Genomic DNA, 15715 nt, shown 5'->3' on the forward strand with positions numbered 1-15715 from the left:
TGTATAAAAGATGTCATAACCTTACTTAATCGGTTAGCCAAAATTTTTGACGAAATTTTTACATCTAGTTGGATCAGGGAGATTTGACGGTAACTTTTACATTCGCTTGGATCTTTGTCCTTTTTAAGAATCAAACTGATCCGGGCTTGTGTCATGGTTGGAGGAAGCTTTCCATTCTTTTATGATTCAGTATAAACTTCTAACAAAAGTGGAGCCAGTTCTGTACCATAAGATCTAAAAAATTCTGCGGCAAAACCATCTGGCCCCGGAGCCTTGCCAGTAGGTAGGGACTTAATTACCTCGTCAAGCTCCTCCCAATGTTATCTCAGTATCAAGGGCGTTTTTTTTTGCTCAGTCTTCAGTTTAGGAAGATCTAATGGTTCCACAAAGTTTCTAAAATCTTCATCAGTAGACGAAGACGTGGAACTATTAAGATCAAGATAGAATTCTTTAAAGGCATTATTAATATCAATGGCTGAGGTAAAAATTTCACCACCAGCAGATTTCACTGAGGGAATGGTAGAAAAAGACTCTCTCTGCTTTATATATCTAGCCAAAAGCTTCCCTGCTTTGTCCCCCGAGTATAACTGTCTTGCCCTGAATAACCAAAACTCCACTTTCTGCGACAAAATAGTATTATATCTATATTTCAATTGGGTCAATTCTCTGAGGCCATCAGATGACATATGGCGCTTCAGCTCTGCCTGTGCACTTTTAATACTTCCGTCCAACTCCACTAGTTCTCGTGCTTTGGATTTTTTTGGTGAATGAGGCATACTGTATGATCCGATCCCTAAGAACCGCTTTAAGTGCCTCCCAAGCCACGACCACAGAGGATACCAAGGACCAGTTGGTCTCCATACAAACACTGATTTCAGTCTTTAACATTTGTTGGAAATCAGGATTTTGCAAAAGGGATACATTAAGGTGCCAACTATATGATTTATTTTTCTCTGTATATGGCAACATCTCTAAACTCACCAGGGCATGATCCTAGACTAAAATGTTTCCAATTGAGCAATCAACAACAGATGAAATGAGGGATTTGGATATTAAAAAAAATGTATTCTAGAATAAATCTTATGGACTGATGAAAAAAATTTATAGTCTCTACCAGATGGGTTCAAAAGTCTCAAAATATCTGTAAGACCAAGACTTTTACAAATCCAGTGAAGCGTGAATGTTGCTCTAGGGGGCTTACACACTTTTGCTTGACTGTGATCAAGGACTGAGTCCATCAAAAGATTAAAGTCTCCTCCCAATATTATATCATGAGGGGTGCCAGCGGCTTGCAACATCCCTTCAAGATCTATAAAAAAGCCCTGATCATCAGCGTTAGGTGCGTAAATATTAGCCAAAATCAGACTTTGCCCCTGAATTTCTTCTAAAACAATAATGACTCTTCCTAATGACTCTTCCTAATTAAACTGTTTGAGAAATTTGAATTGTGTATGTTTATTTACCAATATAATGACTCCCTTGCTCTTACTTGAGACAACACTAAAGAAAACATGTCCACCCCATATCTTCCCAAATTTTTCAGCTTCCTGCAGGGAAAGATATGTTTCTTGAAGAAACACTATATCATATTTCTTATGTTTAAGAAAAGAAATAACCTTCCTTCTTTTTATGGGGTGCTCCAACCCATTCACATTCCACGTGGAGAGAGATAGTACACTCATATTAACATTTGACATTTTGATATAATAGAACAAATAAATTGTGTGTCAAAAACAAAATTATGAAGACCACATTTCAACTTTAATGCAACAATAAAACCCCGAAAAACAAACAGAAAAAAGAAAAATGTGCACATTAACCCCACGCACGACAGCGCCAACTGCCGTCAATCCCTTTAAACTCAAAGAGTCCATGTACGCCTATGAGAGCCCCCGCGACAAATTTGCCATCGGATTGCTCAATTTTGCCTCACAAATTTGTAAGGCAAAATTACATAACATCAAATATTTTGTAAAACAAACCCAAGCCAATATGCAGAATAAACACAAAGAACGTGTAGACTCATTCACAGAACTGTCTCAAAGGTGTGTTCCTTCACAAAACATTCCAGCCGATATAAAGCCGTTCAGTTTCCTCAGTCAGACAAACAAATCTTCAGTGAGCCAGCTGATGAGTGCAGCAGATGACATAATCATTCCAATGTCCCATGAAAATACTCCACAAATCATACTCCAGCCAACAGGAGGCATAAGCACAAGGAACTGACAGATTCATCCATAACTGTCCCGAAGTAATGTTATTTAACAAAACAAGCTCCAACCGCTAGGCGGGACCAGCGCAAAAGGAAATGAAACACGCATCCCGGTTCCTCAGATAGTCAAGAGTCAATTCACTCAGAGGCCACATAAAAGTATATCCCATGACCGCCAACTTTATAAAAGACATCCTTTGTGTGGGCATGTAGATATTTTGTGGTCATCCGTTCGTAGTAAAATTGATCTTCCGTCAATGCAAAAGTTTCTTTAAGGAAAAGTGTTAATCCACAAAACAAAACAAACTCTAACCACTCGGCAGAGCCAACGCAAAAGGAAACAAAAATGGTCCCAGCTTGCTCTGAAAGCCAGAGAATGTACAGTGAGTCAATCCACTCACAAGAAAAACACCCAATGGTTACTCACCCATTGTTTCAATAAAAGACATTGCCTGATTGGGACATGTAAATACTTTGCTGCCGTCCTTGGTGTTTATTCTCAGTCTGGCTGGAAACATCAGAGCAAAAGTGATCTTCTGCTGATGTAAGAGTTTCTTGCATTCCCTAAACCGATCACGTTTCTGTCTTGTCGAGTTCGCAAAGTCCGGGAACAAGAAAATATTGTAATTCTTCCAAGAAAGCTTTCCTTTGCTCCTCGCCTGGCGCAACACGAGATCTTTATCGGATGATTTCAAAAATTTGGTCAGAATCGATCGGGGCCTTCCTCCCTCAGCAGATCTGTGAGCTGGGACTCGCTCGCTCGATTTCCAGCTTGTGGCCTGTTATGTCGAGCAGACTCAGGAAAACCTCCTCTAGGAATTTCACCATATCTCTGCCCTCCTCATGCTCAGGAATTCCAACAATTCGAATGTTATTCTCAAGATCTTCAAGCTTTTCAAGAACACGTTCCAAATCAACTTTGGTCGCGGGCTGATTAGCAGCTAATTCCCTCTCTAATGACTCCAAATAATCGATCTGTCACTCTTGTGACTAGCTCAGAGAATTTTTTTTTCCATCACCGTAATCGATCGACGTATTACAGCGAGGTCCTCCAAGTCCACAAGTACCTTTGTCAACATCACCGACATGTTGGACAGTTGACGCTGGATTCCTTCTCCCGCTGTGCCATCCAATTCGAGTCCCCGGTCCACAGGCCTGTCTGGGCTTTCATCTTGAAACCGTAAGTGTCTTTTTATGTCTCCAGAGCCCGAGGATTTTGACTTCTTTGCCATGAGTAAATGTGTAACTGGGTGTATCGAATTTCACTGGATTATATCATGAAAATAATTTAAAAAATTAGCAAAGTGCGCAGAGCTGTCTCTCATGTTTGCCCTTCGCATGGTGTCACCGTACTCCCCAGGTTCGAATCTTGACCTAATAATTATAAATCAAGCAAAATTGCAACTGAACTTAGCAAATGACAGTAAATGATCACCTTGCGTTTTCGTTGTATTGACAAGAGCAGCTTTCACACGTTGATAACTTATGTGTTCTATGTGCTGTCAATCAATTAACATTCTTAATCAAATTAATTACATGACATGCAGATTAATTGATCCAATTAATCGCACATACCGTATAAATATTTGCTGAGAAAGACCCTCAAATAACAATATTTCAATATACAGTATGATGATTAAATAATTATAAATATTTTTATTTATATAATTGTAAATATATACAGTGACGAGAAAAAGTATGTGAACTCTTTGGAATTATCAGCATTTATGTATTTGTCTTAAAATCTGGTTTGATCTTCATCTAAGTTACAATAATGAATAAAGGCAATCTGTTTTAACTAATAACACAAATTATTATTGTTCTTGTACATATTAAATACACCATTCAAAAATTCACAGTGTAGGTTGGAAAAAGTATGTGAACCCCTAGGCCAGTGGTCGAGAACCTATGGCTCGCGAGCCACCCGTGGCTCTTTGACAAAAAGGTGTCTCACCATTTATCAACATATGATCATTAAAAACGTAGAGACAGAGAACGTGGGTGGGATTGCAAAGTAAATTACAATTAATTTGTCTCTAATTTGAGCCTTCCAAAGTCGGTAACAAGTCAGTTTACAATAATATATTTCAGTTTTTTTCCGTCCATTGTGCATTTGCAGTGCTAAGCGCAAGTCTCACAACACCAATCAATGGCCAAAACCACTTACGTTTCTATGGTAACCTCTCACGCTCAGTTTTAAACAGCTAGCTAGCTAGTTTGTGGAGATGGCGAAAAGAAAGAATGCAGAGCATCGAATATTCCAAAGTGATTGGACTGAAACATATGCTTTTATTGATAGTTCTGGTGTTCTGCTGTGTCTGATTTGCACAGAACGTATTGCCTCATTTAAAAAATCAAATATTAAGAGACATTTTGAAACCCACAATGCAGCTTTTGCAGCAAAGCACCCGGTGGGCGAGAGCCAAAGGAAGATGTGTGCGGGGCTCCAGCGTAAACTGCAAGCTGGCCAGCAGCAGCTGCAAGCGTGGACGGGGCATCTGGAAGCCTGAATGCTGCCAGCTTTGCTGGCTCATTGGAGATTGTAAGACAAGGAAAACCTTTCACTGATGGAGGATATGTAAAGTCATGCATGTTAAGTGTGGCAACTGAACTGTTTGCTGATTTCCCAAACAAGGAGAAAATCATTCAGAAAATAAAAGACATGCCAGCCTGAACTGTGCATGACCATGCTGTTATGATGGCACGTGAGGTAGAGAGGGTACAGATCAAGGATATAACTTTGGCAGATTTTTTTTCTCATGCACTGGACGAGTCTACAGACACTTGTAATATTGCAGAGCTAAGCATTGTTGGGCGCTATGTGTCTGACGACAAAATACATGAAGAAAGTCTGGCCATTCTGTCTATGAAGGATACAACTAAAGGGGAAGATGTTCTGAAAGTGTTTACAGATTTTGCTGCTGAAAAAAAAAAACTGCCACTGGACAAACTTGTGTCTGTGTGCACTGACGGAACTCCAAGTATGGTGGGGAAACACAAAGGTTTTGTGTCTCTGCTATGTGAGCAAGAAAAACGGCGCATTTGTAACTATCATTGCACCTTACATCAAGAGGCACTCTGTGCTCAGTCTTGTGGGCCCGAACTACGTGAAGTCATGTCATTAGTAATTTCATTGTGGCCCGTGCGCTGAACGAGTGCCAGTTCAAGGAACTATTGGAGGAAATGGGGAGCAACTATTCCAGCCTGTTATTGCACAGCAATGTCCACCGGTTATCAAGTGGTAGAGTGCTTGCGTGTTTTGCTGCATGCTTGGATGAGGTGAAGGCCTTTTTGGAGAGGAAAGGAATCGTGCATCCTGAGCTCACAGACTGGGATTGGCTGTGCAAGTTCTATTACCTGGTGGACATTATTGGGCATCTGAACCAGTTAAACGTGAGGATGCAGGGACACGGGAACACAAGTTTTTCTCTTTATCAGGCTGTGTTGTCATTGAATCAAAATTGGAACTTTTCACCCACGATATTAAAAGTGGGTGAAAAAGCGTGTGACTTTTAAACATTATGAGTATTCAGGGGAAACTGCCTCACAAATGAGCCCACTCGTGATATCGCACTCAATCAGCTGATGTCTTTCACATCCGACCTTTTAATGTCATTCAAAGCACGTTTTGGGGACTTTCATGTCCCCAATCTGTGAATGTTTGATTAAATGAATAAAATGTAGGAACAAACACTTGAGTGTTCATTACTAACTGACAAGAAACACCTCAGTTACTATTAATGGTTTATAATGTGTTTTCATTTTATAATAATGGTCCAGATACCCTTTAACTCCAAGGAAGGAAACCGTAAGATCTCATTAATTAATAATGTGATACCATGACCCTCACTTTAAAATAATGGTCCAAATAATTAGTAATTCCTTCATATTTATGTGGTAACACTTGACTCATTACTTATGAGTTACCAAAATTATTAAAAAAAACCTTCAGCAATATCAAACATGCTGAAGTTAATAATTTGTAATGAATAGGAGAGATATCCCAAGGAATACACAGGCTGGGCACATACATCCCTATATTTCTGTAAGGTAAGCTGACTATGATACTCTACCAGACACTGTAGCCATGATTTAGCGAGCTGTTACATTCATAAATTAATTTCCACAAAGAACGCACGTGAGGCGCATGTTTCTCATGATCTTGTTCACAATAAAAACATAATCATTCACATTTTAGGCACATGTTAATGTTCTGATTAGTAATTAATTAGTAATTATTTTAAATTAGCCATTGTTAGTTAATAGTTCTCAATGAGGAAAATCAAATTCAGTAATTATTGATTACCTAACAATGAACTACCTCAGTCATCAGTTCACTATTACTTACTGATTAGTTAATCGTGTTTCCATATTAGTTAATAGTAGTAACAAAAGTGTTAATGTAGTACTACTCATTTGTCCTGCATTAATTCCTGCATAATTACCTATTAATGACAGACCATTATTATAAAGTGTCACCCCATATTATTGAACATAAACCTATCATTGACCTAAAGCAGGGGTGATACTAGGATTTCAATCTTAGGGAGGCTCAGCCCCCAATGACACTGTAAGATATATGTTTTTCACACTCTTTTGCATAGATGGTGTTTTGTTTTGTTTTTTTAAACTGTGTTTTAACATTATTCACGTTAGCCAGCTAATATTCATTCAGAATATTGTTATTTTTATAATAAAAATGTATAAAGTTATAAAAATAACCAAAACCACATGAAGAATATAGACAAACCATATATTATTGTAACGGTTTGTTTATTGGCAAAACACTTCATCTGTCATGCCTTTTTTGTTGTCCATTTAATAGCAAAAACTATAGAATGTGAATCAATCATTTCACAACTTCTATAAAGTTATATCAAAATCCACAAAAACCTATTACTACAATAAATGTCACATTTATTTGAAGTGAATTTACTTCAGAGGATTTTTCTTTGTCTGTTAATAACTTGTGACTCGAGTCTTTTGAGTTCGTCCACTAAAAAGATTCGTTCAGATTTGTTCAGTGTAAAATTTTGTAAATCACACGTTAACCAGTAGATGGCAGAAAATTAAACATTTTTTGTTTAATTTTAGAAAAAATAGAAAAATTAAACATTATTTGTTTTGTCGTTCATGACCAAAACAAGTCCACATACACAGGTACTTCATTAATAATTGCATGTCTAAGGGGCCTGGGCAGCTCAGCAAGTAAACTACCACCCCTGGAGTTGCGAGTTTGAATCCAGGGCATGCTGAGTGACTCCAGCCAGGTCTCATAAGCAACCAAATTGGCCGGTTGCTAGGAAGGGTAGAGTCACATGGGGTAACCTCCTCATGGTCGCTATAATATGGTTCTCACTCTCGGTGGGGCGCGTGGTGAGTTGTGAGTGGATGCCGCGGAGAATAGCATGAAGCATCCACACGCGCTATGTCTCCGTTGTAATGCGCTTAACAAGCCTCATGATAAGATGTGTGGATTGACGGTCTCAGAAGCGGAGGCAACTGAGATCCATCCTCCACCACCCGGATTGAGGCAAGTCACTACGCCACCATGAGAACTTAGAGCACATTGGGAATTGGGAAAATAAAAAAAATAAAACATTATTGCGTGTCTACAAATCTTCTAAGAGAATTCAGCAGTGTTTAAGCATCATTGTGTTTCCCCACAAATGACAACAAAACATTGCCTATCCTTTCCTTTTTGTACTGCTGTGCATGACTACACAAAAGGACAACAATATTAGCCTAAAAATAATTAGAAGTATCAAATATGTCCTGATGTCATTATGTCATCAGCCACTCATAATTTATGCATCCAGCCCCTTTCTCTCCATGTTAAGCGAGATTACCAAGCTAAACAAACGACATTCCTCCAACACAAGTTCATGAAGTTTCTCAAAATTACTCTCCTTAATGGACTGGCACTATTTATCAAAGAGAGTTCCCTTTTCACAGGCAAACTCATCGAAGGTCTGATTGGCAGTTTTTACATGATTGTGTAATTTTTGACAATAAGCTTTTTTTAAATTAATAATTTACTTCTTTTTATTAATAATTATGGATATCTTCTAGGGACAACGCAGCACAAAACTCCTGTGCTTTTCCAACCAGTTTGCACTGGAGTAAAAGTGGCCAAATCTCTGCCAGTTTAAGGTCCTCTGTACTTAGATCCACAAGTATATGGGGAACTGCACCCATGTCTTCAGACGGCACCCTGACTTAGGCCTTTGCTGCAGCCAGCGTGTTCGCCTCAGACGCAGCAACTTAGACATCCCGCAACTCTGAACTAGTTTCTCCGACTTTTACAATTACAACCATTACCCATTTCTCCTGCAACACCGCTGTAATGGCCTCTTTGGTTCCTGCTTTAGGAAAAAGTATGTCATAGAAATCTGCAATTAGAAAGAAGTCTGATCTTTGGCAATTCTCTAGAGTTTGTATTGTGATGGTGCTTGTCTTAAAGCACCAATATTATTTTCCATGGTTAAACTACACTTCTCATCCCCCTTACAAGTAAAAACTGTAAATCAGAGAGAAAGACCAAAAATCGTCACCAGTAAGGTATACTTATGAAGTAACAAACACTAACAAAAACAGTGAACAATATTAACAGGGCAGGTCACCCCTACAAACCTAACTGCTTAGAGCACAGAATCAGTCATTATAACTGAAAAGCACAAATGGAAGAACTCTCAGTTCTCAAGCGCGAGAAAAGTGCGACTGGCCTAGAGCCGCAACATCTCACATCTGACAAGCAGCACAGGGATTTTATAAGGTGCACAATCAGGAACAGCCAGATGCCATCGTTAAGGTGGAGCAACCAATTTGGGAATTGTTGCTGGCGGATCCTGGACGAGCCCCCAATTTATGTTGCAGCAAGCTCATAAAGGGAGTTTGACACAAAAGGCAATTACAAATATCATTTTATTGTAAATGAATTCAAATGAACATAATAAAGCAAAAATGTCTAAGGGTTTGAAAAAAAAAACAAATATCATATGGAGCTGGTAACTGCGGTTGAGTATAGCAGAGTTGTGACTCTCTGGAGAGTGTGAACTTACCACAAAGAGGGGAATATTTGAAACTGTTAAGAGCCCTCCGAGAAATTGGTCATGGTGAAACATTTACGACAATATAATTTTTTTTAGATGTATACTGTGTTGCTCTCAAAAAAAGTATTTTGTCAGAATATACAGCTACTTTTGAATAGCTGTCAGTGGAGAAAGAAGCTTGTTGCACACAGAATGGTGTAGTTATGACATTTACCAACAAGGGCTAACTAGCCAAACCCCAACCCACTGAATGTAACACATGGGTTTGTTCATTTGTTCAGGGGAAAGTAGAAGCAGAGCTGCACCTGCTGACGGGTGAGGAGGCCGAGAAGAGTCCTGTTGGTGAAGGACGGAATGAACCAGACCCCCTCGAGAAACCAAAGTAAGAGCAACATTAACTACTCTAACATTTATTTATTCTTGTTTGTCTTTCAGTCCATTGCCACTTACATTTTTCTATTACAGTTGAAAGATAAAAAGAAAGAACCATTTTGGTAGAGTTTGACAAAAGTCTTGATAAGTGGTCGACCGATATATCGCAGAGGCCGATAAATCGGCTGATATTCGATATTATAAAATTATAGGCATCTGCAGATACATTTTCCTGTTTGACCAATTCGTTTCTAAAGCTGCGATGGTGCAGATAATCACCTGCTTACATCTGAAGGAGCCATCCGAGACTTGTAAATGACCAATCCCAGTTCGTTTTGTAATTACGTGCCATGTTATGACTATAATAGACTGCCGTGCAACAACGTCTCATTTAAATAGTACAGCACATCAAAGCCATGACAGACGCCCAGGAGCTCATGATGTTTAAAGTTTTTGCGTGTTACATTCCCTATCTCTCTCCTCAACAGTTCTTTGTAACTTTTAACTGTCTTGTCTAATGATAAATAGTCAAATATCAATAAAACTACTATCAAATACTGCCTGCAAATATACAGATATCTAGTTTGAACAGAAGCAATTCATGAACCTGGGCGCACTTTATATTAGGTGACCTTAACTACTATGTACTAACATTAAAAACATACAAGACAATGTTGCCACATTTGCCGTTACTGAGGTTGAGGTATGGCTAGGTTTAGGAGTAAGGGTGGGGTTAGGATTAGAAGTTAATGTTAGGTTTTGGGGTAAGGGTAGGTTTAGGGTTAGGATAAGGGGTTAGAGTTAGGTTTTGGGGTAAGGGTTCGGGTAGGGGTAAATTTAACAGTCTAACTACAAGTGCTTTAAATGTAATTACAATGCAACAACATGTATGTACATAATAATTACATTGTATCAAAGTACATAGTACATAGTAGTTAAGGCCACCTAATATAAAGTGGGTCCACGAACCTCACAAAACGTGTGCAAATGCAGCATTTTATTCCTGTGGAGCGCTCATATATCTTCCTCTGAAGCATGTATTTTATTAGCCTGGATCAAAATTCTGTTCCTCTGACTCACGAATGTTGCATGATGGTCAGTCTGTGACACTCCAAGCAGGCAAATGCGAGTATGGTTTGTTCTTTGTACAGCTGTGAGTGGCCTAAACAGCTGGAGTTTTGCTTACAGCCCCCTGCTGAAAACAGATGGTACTTTAAGCTTGAATTGCTCCTATGGTAGAACTATTCCTTATTATGGTCCGGGGGCATGATTAATTGCATTAATTTTTTTTGCATTATTTTTAATATAATTAACTGCACTGAATTAACATGTTAAATTAAAAGCCCTAGTTATTTACTATAGTAAATTGTGTGACATATCTGCATTATATCATCTACCCTGCTCTCTGGGTATCGGTCGACCACTTCACTTCACCTTAATTTCTTTAGAGGAACTTGATAAGTACGTAAGGGGATGCATTCCCCTGGTTTTCATAAAACTCAGAAACGTGCCACATTTGAGCAAATGTCAGATTTTGCCACCCTAAACAACTCGCTAGATCATCAACAGGATCCTCTTGTACTGCTCCCTTGTGTTTGATCAAATATGCTCACACTGAGAAAAATGGCAGGATGTGCCTTTTTATCTTCCATACATAGAGTAGCAGGTCCAAGCAAGAGTCAGCACCTCCTGAGCAGATCTGTGTACTGTTATTTCAGAACCACTTAACTCTATAATATCCAACCATTTATAATTTTTTGGCTCAACTTCATAACTTCACACACTGAGATTCAGCCAGCAAAATTCCCAGCTCAGTCAGTGCTACTGAAGTCTTGCTGGCAATTTATTGCTTATAATAAGAATTCTTCCTGTACTGGCCTACAAAAATCAACAGGATTATGATCTACTTGAATAGATCTGCTGTGCTGTGCCACAGATTTTACCACACGTTTTTCTTTGTCCCACCAGCCGCCCTGACACAACCTTCCTGTGGTTCATCAGTCCACTCAAAGCAATCCGCTATCTAGTCTGCAACAACTACAAGTGGCTTATCATCAAAATTGTGGTGGTTCTGTTGCTATTAGTGATGCTGGGTTTGTTTTTGTACAGTATGCCAGGCTACATGGTGAAAAAACTTCTAGGTGCTTGAAAAGCTTTCCCTTTGTTTGACATACAATACTGCAGCATTTCACATTGCAGATGGAAGGAAAATTTATGTTTTTGACATGATGTATTTTTTTGTTGGAGAAGTCGTATGTAGAGTAGTGTTTCTCACCTTTGTTAAAGGTGACGTGTGTAACTTCTGTGCCACATGCCTCGCCAAAAGCAATTCTAAAACTCCTAATGTTGACCCATTCCGGCCCAGTTGGTGCCACTCAAACGAACAGATTGCAATTCCATTTGGAGCTGCTAGTGAAAAGAAATGACACACTGCACCTTTAAAAATCATTAATGTAAATTGATTAGGGAGTATAAACAAATTATTAAAAGTCAATGCATAACTAATGATCCAAATAAAAACAGGGGCTGAATTGTGGCACATTTACTTTTTTGGAAAAACACTAAAACCATTTGAGATATGGCATTGGACAATCTGTTGAAAACGTGTTTTCCAAGCATAGTTGTAAGGTCTTTATGTTTACGAAAACTCACATTCATATGTTTCTGGGGTGTTCCAATTGTTTGCATGGGTGTTATATTTCTTCATTGAGAAGCATGTTATTGTGTGCTTGCGATGCTACTAATAAATAATTAAAAACTAGACATGCATTTGAATTTATTAAACAGTTCTTTAAACAATGCATAATTGCCACTGTATGTGTCCTGTTCATATACTCTGAAAATTGTACTGATAGTCTCTGAGTGCATTTGTTGTTTCCATGAACTGTAGACACTGAAGTTAATTGAATGAGTTCACTTGTTCATATGGTTCTGGAGCGCATAAAGGTAAACGGTTCTGCCGTGCTGTCCATAATCGAGGGGTTCGAGCACAGGACTAGGCTCGAGCTCTGAAAAGCCCCCCTTGCAGCAATTGCTTGGGAATTTGTCTATGTTCAAAAGTATTTAAAACATATTTTTAAAAGCTTGTTCAATGGTTTTGTCCCACCAGCCGTCCTGACACTACATTCCTGTGGTTCATTAGCCCGCTAAAGGCAATCCACTATCTCATCTGCAAGCAATACAAGTGGCTGGTCATCAAAATTGTGTTGGCACTGCTGCTTCTTGCCATTTTGGCCCTGTTCCTCTACAGTATGCCTGGCTATATGGCAAAGAAACTCCTGGGAGTCTGAGAGGAGAAAATAGTACATCAATTAGTAGATTCAGATGTAGCATCTCTCTTACCGTACATCCTATAGTACACTGTAAATATGTTTTGTTGGGTAACTTAAAAAATGTGCTTCTTGTCGTAACATCTAAATTAAACGGTTTTATTCAAGTAAAAAAATATATAAATATTATTTTATATTAATAAATCAACCTGAATACATTAGGTTACACCAACAAATGGCTGTTAAGGCCCAGATCAGTAAATATAGCACCCTAAGATACAACAGCACGCAACCACTTTTTACAGTGAAGTTCGAAATGGATGAATTCAAATATGATTTGTACGTCTGCATCTGGCAACTCAGTAACTTGTATACCTAATGTCCAGCCTTTCACATTTCACTGGTATGTATTGTTTCACTGTTACTTGTTTTAGGTTTGTGTGGCTTGGCTTATCTTTTATTTTCAGAGAAGAAACCTTGGGTTATAGTGGTAATATATCTCACTATAGCCTTCTTTCACAGCAAGTTTGCTTTCTTGGAGCCCCTTTTTCAAACAATGTACTGGCATTACTGTGTTTCATTACAAAATTGCCAAAGCAATCTAGTTTTTAACAATTACAAAGAAAAAGAGTTATGTTCTATGTTATTACCATTTATGATGAGAACAATAAAGTATCCCTATAAATCCATTTAGTGTGTCTTTCTGTCTGTGTTTTTAAAATGATTGAATAAAAGTGATGGGGGTTGCTCTATAATGATTATAAATGTGGATTAATGGTCAGAAATTGACAGAAATTTAAAAGCAGTCTTCTAAAACAGTTGGAAGTTGCTAGAAGTTTCATTTGAATTCACCCAAGAATTTGTGTTCACAATATACCGATTCATGACATAGGGAGCTAGGGAGTGAGATGAGACATCCTCCATCATTTATTCAATTCAGGGATCTCATCCCATCATAATCCAGCCTCTGATTTTTAATATCTGCACAGCTGTCTTTCACCAGTTTAGGTCCCGTCCTGGTGTAGGGGCAAGCTCCTCTCCCCTGCCGTCATCCTCTTCAAGCAAGAATCTGAGCATTGAACCTGGTTCAGAATACAGTAGAGGAAATTTAATACAGTGCTCACCTTACAAAATACAAGCTAGTTCCATTCCTTTAATCTAAATGGACAGGTGGCATTCCAAGAGTGCTGATATTGAGTATCAGCATTTGCACCGGGACGCATCACTCTGCTGTGTGGGCGGCTTTCCACATTCTTCCAAGTTTACATCAACAGGTGCATTAACAGATGTACATACAAAAGTGTGTTATTGATGTGACAAAGGTTTCAGAGAATCATTGATTCAACAGCTTTGCTATAAACTGTTGAATCTGTTGGGGGCTGAGGCAGCCCGTGGCAGGAACCTATGGGGAAGCAGTGGGGCAGCCACGACAGGGAACTTAGGTCAAACAGAGCTTTTTGTCTATTGGGCGCAACATACGAGTATGGGGCAGCTGTGGCAGAGAGATTTGAGAGTGGGGCAGCTATGAAAGGGAGTTTAGAGACTAGGCATTCCAAACCAAGTTTTCTGACTCTTGGGTGTAAGCTGCAGCCTGTGGCAGGGATCTCTGGAGCGACACACTGAGTCATGTGACAAAACAACATGGTGCCGATCACAGCAGAGTTTGTCTTTGGGAGAAACGCCAGCAAAACTCATTAAGGATTTTAGATTAAAAACTGTTTGAGTCAAAAGACTAGAGTCTCTAGTTTCATCAAATATGCCATTTTGAAAATGTCATCATTTTTTTGCGAAACGGCGCGCTGTTAAACACATTGACCACTGACGTGGACTATAGGGCTATTTTTCCTTAGAAATCACATATTCACTGTGCATTATCACATTGAGAATCAATGGGCTCATCCAAAAGTTGAAAAATGTTGCTTTCTTTGTATGGAGTTAGGATGAAAATAAGGTGCATTTCGAACTGTTCTGAGACCAGACAGACAGCACACTTGAGGTTAAGTCATTCACTAAATAGGGAGTAAGGGAGCATCCTATAGCTTTGCTATGCTGCTCAGTGCATTCACTCCTAAAATCCAGTCATTGGCAGTAGCTTTGCTACAAATAGCAAAGCTATTAGCTTAACTACATTTCTGAGTAGCGAGGTGGTAGCTTTGCTAGTTTTTAAATCAAGTAACTTTTCAGTAGCGAAGCTACATTTTTGATTAGGTAGCGGTGTAGTGTTGACAATCGTGTGCAATGGTGTTTACATTCGCCAGTTTTGAATCAGAACTTAAGATGTCAGACTCACAAATGAATCGCTCATTTGAGTTGGATCTTTACAATGAATTGGTCACACGTGATAGTAAAGTGGTCTGAATCGGTTTGCGATTCAACCTGAATGACTCAGAAAGCTCACGCACGTGCTGCTGAATCAGTTGCTGCACGCTCTCACTTGCCAAAACACTCACGGAATATTTTAAAATACGGAAAACAATGATAACGCTGGGTGCAGTGGATCTACAATCAATGGAAACCAATCCTGCAAATGCGTCCAATCGTTTGCCAGTGATGAAGAAAGTCTTTATTAAGTTCAACATGTGTGCAGCTTGTGAACGGCACTGCAGGTAAAATTTACCACTTAAAGAATATCACAACGTTTAGTAGCCAACACGAAAACACATAAAAAAATTTTTTTTAAAGTACAATGTCATTACCATGTTTTTTTAGATATGTACCATTACCTTGAAGCACCATGTAAATTCAATTGAAAATGAATATGGTAACCACGTCAAATTACACAGAATTACAGGATAGGATGAATAGTATAC

General features: G+C 38.8%; 1 protein-coding gene across 1 annotated transcript in view; it reads left to right on the forward strand.

Moving 5' to 3' along the window:
* LOC127410925 (otoferlin) overlaps positions 1-11785 on the forward strand; it is a 61665-nt gene extending 49880 nt beyond the window's left edge. Inside the window, exons 40-41 of the mRNA XM_051646176.1 lie at positions 9546-9646; positions 11605-11785. Of these exons, the coding sequence (XP_051502136.1) occupies positions 9546-9646; positions 11605-11785 (282 nt within the window). The remainder of the gene's footprint in view (positions 1-9545; positions 9647-11604) is intronic.
* Positions 11786-15715: the final 3930 nt, after the last annotated feature.

The sequence above is a fragment of the Myxocyprinus asiaticus genome, chromosome 20, assembly GCF_019703515.2.
Source record: "Myxocyprinus asiaticus isolate MX2 ecotype Aquarium Trade chromosome 20, UBuf_Myxa_2, whole genome shotgun sequence".
Classification (NCBI taxonomy): Eukaryota; Metazoa; Chordata; class Actinopteri; order Cypriniformes; family Catostomidae; genus Myxocyprinus; species Myxocyprinus asiaticus.